General features: G+C 36.7%; 1 protein-coding gene across 1 annotated transcript; it reads right to left on the bottom strand.

The window, feature by feature from the left end:
* Positions 1 to 1,392: 1,392 nt before the first annotated feature.
* Positions 1,393 to 2,926, bottom strand: LOC112805813 (aldehyde dehydrogenase family 3 member F1-like). Its single transcript, XM_025848144.2, has 6 exons — positions 2,762 to 2,926; positions 2,402 to 2,470; positions 2,211 to 2,307; positions 2,001 to 2,119; positions 1,713 to 1,786; positions 1,393 to 1,627 (listed from the first exon to the last, which is right to left on the bottom strand). Exons 1-6 carry the CDS (start codon positions 2,924 to 2,926, stop codon positions 1,393 to 1,395), a joined length of 759 nt encoding a protein of 252 aa, XP_025703929.2.
* Positions 2,927 to 6,723: the final 3,797 nt, after the last annotated feature.

Genomic DNA, 6,723 nt, shown 5'->3' with positions numbered 1-6,723 from the left:
TTACAATACACTACAAGGGACACGCCGAATAACGGCGGTTCTTTTAGCGATTTGCGGCGGTTTTTAACCGCCGCGAAACGAAATTCCAGCGGTTCCACAAGCGTTGCCTATTAGGGGGTGGAGATTTGATTTTGCGGCGGTTTTGAAAACCGCTGGCACAACCACAGCAAATCAGATAGTTGATTTTGCGGCGGTTGCAAAACCGCCGCTATTCTGTCAGCGGATTTAAAAAAAATTGCGGCGGTTTAAAACCGCCACAAATCTATGTAGAATTTTTTTAAAAAAATGAGACAGTTTTGAACTGTCTCAATTTCATACCTGAGCTTATAAAAAAATTGAATAACGGGAGGAATTAATTATGTACTCTATTTGCGTTTGTAACATCATATTGGTCCACCTGTAAGTGAATCTATATACACTTTATTTGCATTTGTAAACAAAAAACAAGAATGCAGTGCATTTATAAGTAGTACACAAGAGTTACATGAATTCACAAGAGAGAGAGAGAGAGAGAGAAAACTTTTTCATAGCAAGCTTCATCAAGAAGAGCAATGATTCCACCTGGTTTCTGCATCAAAAGGATTGCTTTAGATAATGAGGGCATAACATTTTGAATGCAAATTCAGAAGAGACATTTTGAAAATTTTTTGTAATAATTGCAAAGATGTCTACATATTGTAAACAAATTAGTATCTAAGTTGCATTTCTGAATATTACAAAGTAAATCAAATACAAACTACATAAGCAGTTTGCAAACATATATATATATATATATATATATATATATATATATATATATATATAACATTAGATGTTGCTCTATCAGATTGAAATCTAGCTATAAATATTGCAAAATGAAGCATAGCCATAAAGTATGTATAAACCTTTTCAATTAGATCAAGTACATCTTGATTATCCACAAATTCTAAGTAGTTCCAGTCAATCCCTTCTTTTGTATTTCTCTCTTGTTCCATCTTAAACACATGCTGCAGGACATTATCCATGTTAGAATGCATGTTATGAGAAAAAGTGATAGTTGAAGTTGTCAAATATCTAAAAACTAACCTCATACCTGGTTAAAATGTTGCTGCAGCTTTTCATTTGTGAAATTAATACAAAACTGCTCAAAACTGTAAAGAGGGAATTAGATATCAACTCAGATTTATGCTACTCTCAAGAGGAACAATGATATGTGTGTGTGTGTGCGCGCGCACACGCATGTGTTTGAGTGAATAATATGATTATGTTCACCTGTTATTCTTAAAGCTTTCAAAGCCATATATGTCAAGAACACCAATAAGACATTTTGACTTTGGGTCTTGCCCAATTGAGACATTGATTTTTTGGACTAACCTGCACATAACAATAGAACAGATAAAAAATTATTCATATTCAAATAACATAAGTGCAATAAACATAGGATAGGACACATTTTTCATATTTTAAATTCATAATTTTACACTTGACATTAACATAGTACCAGTCAAATAAAGAAGAATATAGTGTTTTGGCTAAACCATCCCTGCTAACCATTGCACCAAGAGGATCAAGACTTCTTTTAATAACTTCCTCTGGGGTAATCATCACACGCTTACAAAGTGCATCTTCCAAAGCACTAGGATCGCACCTGAAATAAGAAATAATTTAAAAGATATGTAACATTAACAAAAAGAAAGCTATTGCAAATCATAACAACAGAAATTTGGTCACACATGAGAAGTTCTGCAGTTATTTGGAGATGCAACTTGGACTCTTCATTTTCTAGAACTGATGAATCAGTTTCTTCCTTTGATTTTGCAAAGTTAATGTTTTCAAGATGAAGAATAGTAGCTATAACTCTGAAGATTGCTTTTTGAGAGGAAGGAGAAAAGTATTCATTACCATTTTACTTGAAAGATTTGCTACCATGGGCAGATAACAGAAATATTAGCATAACTAAAAAAGTCCAATGGCATGAAATAAACTACAGAAAGTTTTAGAACTAATGAATCTTAAAACACCTTATGATTGGGAAGTCCAAGGGCAAGTATGGAAGAACATGCTGGTGACAACTCTGAAGGCTTTAAGACCACTGTATTTTCAGCTGTTACTGCTCCTATTAGTGGCTCCAAGGATAAACCTGTCATTAATTAAATTGTAACTCCCTCTATTAATTTGCTATACAAATACTTGATCAACATAAGGAATATGGTTCAAAAAGCATGACTCACCAAAGAGGAAATTCCAAGATGAAATAATGAGGACTAGGCTCAGAGGTTCATGAACAATTTCTACACTACTAAGCAGTGCTATTTGTGGCAATTTAGCCTATTAAAAAACAAATTTGAATCCATTAGGCTTGAATGCTTATCTTTGAAATTTGAAAAAAAAATGGAATTAGGAAAATTGGCACTGATCTCACCTTTTTGCCTGATATCCAATATTTTAAGTTACTCAATGCAAAATTCAAGGACTTCATCAAAGTTTCTATCTGCTTAAAAGGGCCAATTCGTTAATTAGCAATTAGAACTGAAAAATAGTTTTTTTTAATGTTACTATTATTACTACTCAATGCATGCATAATGCATGAATTTAAAGAAAGCTTAAATTAGGAAGGAACTATATTGATTAAAGATTAAACTAATAGAAAGGCAATAATAATAATGTCAAATATTTTCATTAAACTTAGAAGTGGTAAATAGTATATATGATGACACACTTTTTTGAACAGAAACAAACCATTTTCAAGTGTAATTATAAACAAATTAAATAAAGGCATAACCTCATCTCTAAAAGCTTCAACTTTATGCTTTCCTAAGTCGAGCATTAAGGCCTTCAAAATATCTTCTTTTTCAATGAGGAAACGACGCAACCCTTTGAGTTGTGATTCTCTCCATGACACTTTCTTTGTCTCTCCACTCCCATAATACTCCTTCATATCATTCATAAAATATTGCATTAAGCATAATAATGAATAAACCAAGCATAATCAATCTTTTGATAAACTCATAACCACACCATCAATGGTACCCTTTAACATATACTAATTTCAAATAAAATAGAACAATCAAACTAAAACTTCGAAAGAGAAAGAATCACGCAACTGCTTATTAAATCCATGAAAATAAAAGGTTGAGCTCCTCCGCTTTTCACTGAGGAAAACTATCAACAGTTTGTGTGCATATTCCATAAAAATAACAAAATGCACAAGATAACAAGTTTATGCTATATCTAAGATTCTGGGAACAAAAAACAGAGTCAAGGATATGGTACCGTGAGCAGGTGGGAACTACGCGGAGGATGATGGCAGCTACAAATTGCGTAAAGGGATTCAAGAAGAGCACAATGAGGTTGTGGCGGATGATGAGCTTGCAGTGCAAGAGGTATTCAGAAAAGAGAGCCGCGCTAATGCAAAGCAATGCAGAATCTTTTGGGACTTCCACTTTTGAGCTTCAGAACACACAACACAACAACACTACAACACTGCACATAGAGCATGTTCGTCTTTAGTTTTCTGCTTCATGTCAGCATACCCACCACTCATTTGCTCTTATGCCTATTCATTTCAATCTTCCAATGTTTCTTCCTTTCTGTTCTCTCTGATTCTGCTCTGAAAAAAACCAACTTTGGCAGATCAAAACTCATCTGGGTCATGTAAAGTTTGAGCCTTTTTTAAGGAACTTAAAAAGAAAAAAGGAAAAATAAAAAATAGAATCTGGTGGAGCTAATAACCTGTACTCAGTTGATGATGAGTTTAGAATTGGACAATTCAAATTGGACAATTATTTCTAATAGAATGCAGGAATATATTTTCAGCAAGGAAACAACTAATGAACCATTTATCTTGAGGTCAACAACTAAGGAAGAAGCAGAGTTACCAGTGAATCTGTCCCGATTTCGGCAACAGTTGTAACTGGTGGCGGCGTGTTTGACGGCGACCTCCTCTCCCCTTTCGGCTCCTCCCAGCGGCAGCGCTATCAATGGCAGCAACAAAAAACCCTAATGGCGACTGGAACAGGGTGCGACGGTGACGGCCTTGACCCCAATTGACGGCAACTGCGACGACAGAGCAAGACGGTGCGAGAACAGACCTCCTCCTTCTCCCCTGGGTTCATCATCTTCTGCTTCTCCTTCCCTTTTCGTCGTTCTTCTCCTTCGTGAGCGCGCGCTCTCCCTCTCTTCGTGAACACACTCTCTCTCTCTTTGGCTTCAATGGTGACGACGGTAAGCTTAGTGGTGGCGGCGGTGGCAAGACGCGATGGTGTAGACCCGCGATGAGGACGACGACGGCGTTGGCTTTGAGGTGAGCTGATGCGGTCTCCCTCTCTCTTCGCAATTCTTTCTATTGCGGTTCTGGCTTTTCGACGGCACGGCAACGCGACGGCGGCGGCGAACTCAGCAACGCCGACCCGGCTCTTTTCTCCCTTTCCTCTCCTTCTCTGTTTCTCCTTCTCTTCTCTTAACATTTCTTTCTTTCTTTTTTTATTTGTTGAAGCTGCTGAGTGCCGAGTGTTGTGTTTTTGGGAAAGGGGAGTTAAAATATCGCCAAAAAAAATTAGGTTAGCAGCGTTTTTTTTTTTAAATTTGTGGCAAAATCAAATCAAATAGCTTCTCTTCCCGTGTTTACTATTAAAACTGTTGGAAATCTATCAGATAGTGACTATTGTCAAAATAGCTGCTAATTGTGTGCCGCTATCTTCCGCTTTTGTGGTAGTGATATTTCGGGAGATTGCCCATGACGTCTAGAATATGGATCCACTTAATACACTTAAGTAAACTAGATCTCTTCTTTAGAGCTCCTTTTGATATCTAGTTTTGCTGGAATTTAACAGAATAAATTATAATTTCTAACTAAAATCAATGGATTTCAATCTTTTTAGTTACTACCTAGATGCTCTAGAATTGGTGGAATTGAGAAATTTTTAATTTCCCTTTCAAGAGACCTATAGAAGCATGGAAGGTAATTTTTCAATATGTGAATTTTATACAAGAAGCTTGTGAGACAAACATGAAAGAAAGGCGTAATATGGGAAGAACACAAATGCAAATTAGATGGTATCCTCCTGATACGGGATGGATGAAGTTTAACACGGATGATGCTTCACAAGAAAATCCTGGGTCGGCTGGGTGTGGTGACATTTTAAGAGATGAACACGGAAATTGGATAGCAGGATTTCAAGCTAATGTGGGGGAGTGTATTGCTTTTCAAGCAAAATTGTAGGGAGTTTTGCATGGAATACAAATGGCTTGGGAATTGAGAATGAGAAAAGTAGCGCTTGAAGTCGATTCCAAAGCAGTTTGGAGGCCATTTCAAATAGAGAATGATGCAGTGAATATTCAGACCAATAGCCAACAGCATTGCTAATTTTTTTTAGAAGAAGTTGGAGGGTGGAAAGCACACGTGTATAGAGAGGCTAACAGAGGAGTAGACCGTCTTGCTAAGGAAAGTTTGGTCGTCAACCAGACTTCTATTTTCTGGATCTTCATTCTGCAAATCTAAGGCAAATTATGAGTGATGATGCTAGGAGATACTTTTTTCCCAAAATGAATAGGATTTTGTAATCTCTCACTGGGATTTTAGCCCCATTGACTAAAAAAAATGCGTGAATGTACAATTTTTGGTTCTCATATCAACTTTTAACTTTTCAATTTTTTTTTTTTTTGCAAAATTTAGTCTCACTTTTTTTTTGAAAGAAGAACAAGCTCAACACACTCAGTGGAGCGTACAAAGACAGAAAATAAAAAAACAACTCTTATCTCATCTCTGGCATATCCATCAACAACGTGAGTTAATTTTCACATCAATCCTTGGAGCGACAAAACGATCTAGCAACACAACCCACCATAGTTGTTGTCTTATTCTGAAAAATGTGTTCATTTCTACACAACCAGATATCCATATAACTGAGAAAAAACTCACTGACCATGTTTTATGCTCGTCTTTTCTCATAGGCATCATCCTCCAACTCTCAAAGTGTTCTTTTATGGACCCTGGGATGCTCCAAACACGACCCACATGAGTAATCCATGCGCACGAGACCGCCAAGCATACTCACACGTAACAAACAAACGTTGTACAGATTCAACTTCCTTGTTACACATAACACAAACATTATCATTCTTGTAATTTCTCATTGATTCCTCCTCCGGCGGACAGAACAATATAGTGTCATCAGCAATTGGATGTGTGATAACTCTATATTATCCCTTTCCACTAAAAGAGGAGATATTCTCCTATTCCTTACTTCCTCTCCAATCATCCTATTCAACACATCTACAACAAGAACGAATAGAAGTAGTGATAAAATATTGCCTTGCCGAAGTCCCCTTTTCATCTTGAATGGTTTCAATCGTGACCCGTTAACCATTATGGGATAGATGTTGTCCTAATACACTCTGTAATCCATGCCCTCCATATTCTATCAAACTCCATCTTTTCTAGCATAATATCAAAAAAGTTCTACTTGACTCTGTCATAGGCTTTCTGAAAGTCCAGTTTAATGATTATGACGCCCTTCTCTTCAGTTTTAGCCATTGTACCGTTTCACATGCTATTAATGCTCTATCATGTATCCTCCTGCCCTTAACAAAAGAACTTTGTGATTTTCCAACTAAGTCTGGCATTATGCTCCTCATTCTTCTTGTCAGCAATTTTGATATCACCTTATAAATGCATCCAACCATACTGATCGGTCTAAGCTTTTTTATCTCCTTCGCGCCCACAAAGTTTGGAGCCAGTGCTAC

Source organism: Arachis hypogaea, chromosome 6 (genome assembly GCF_003086295.3).
Source record: "Arachis hypogaea cultivar Tifrunner chromosome 6, arahy.Tifrunner.gnm2.J5K5, whole genome shotgun sequence".
In the NCBI taxonomy this organism is placed as follows: domain Eukaryota; kingdom Viridiplantae; phylum Streptophyta; class Magnoliopsida; order Fabales; family Fabaceae; genus Arachis; species Arachis hypogaea.
This window is presented reverse-complemented; position numbering and strand designations above follow the sequence as displayed.

Excerpts from the sequence above, each read along its gene's own strand:
- LOC112805813 (XM_025848144.2), bottom strand. The coding sequence starts at position 2,926 with ATGAATGATATGAAGGAGTATTATGGGAGTGGAGAGACAAAGAAAGTG. Across the intron at positions 2,308-2,401 it reads ATTGGATATCAGGCAAAAAG|GCTAAATTGCCACAAATAGC; the intron begins GTGAGATCAGTG and ends GTTTTTTAATAG. Across the intron at positions 1,628-1,712 it reads ATAACTGCAGAACTTCTCAT|GTGCGATCCTAGTGCTTTGG; the intron begins GTGTGACCAAAT and ends TTCTTATTTCAG.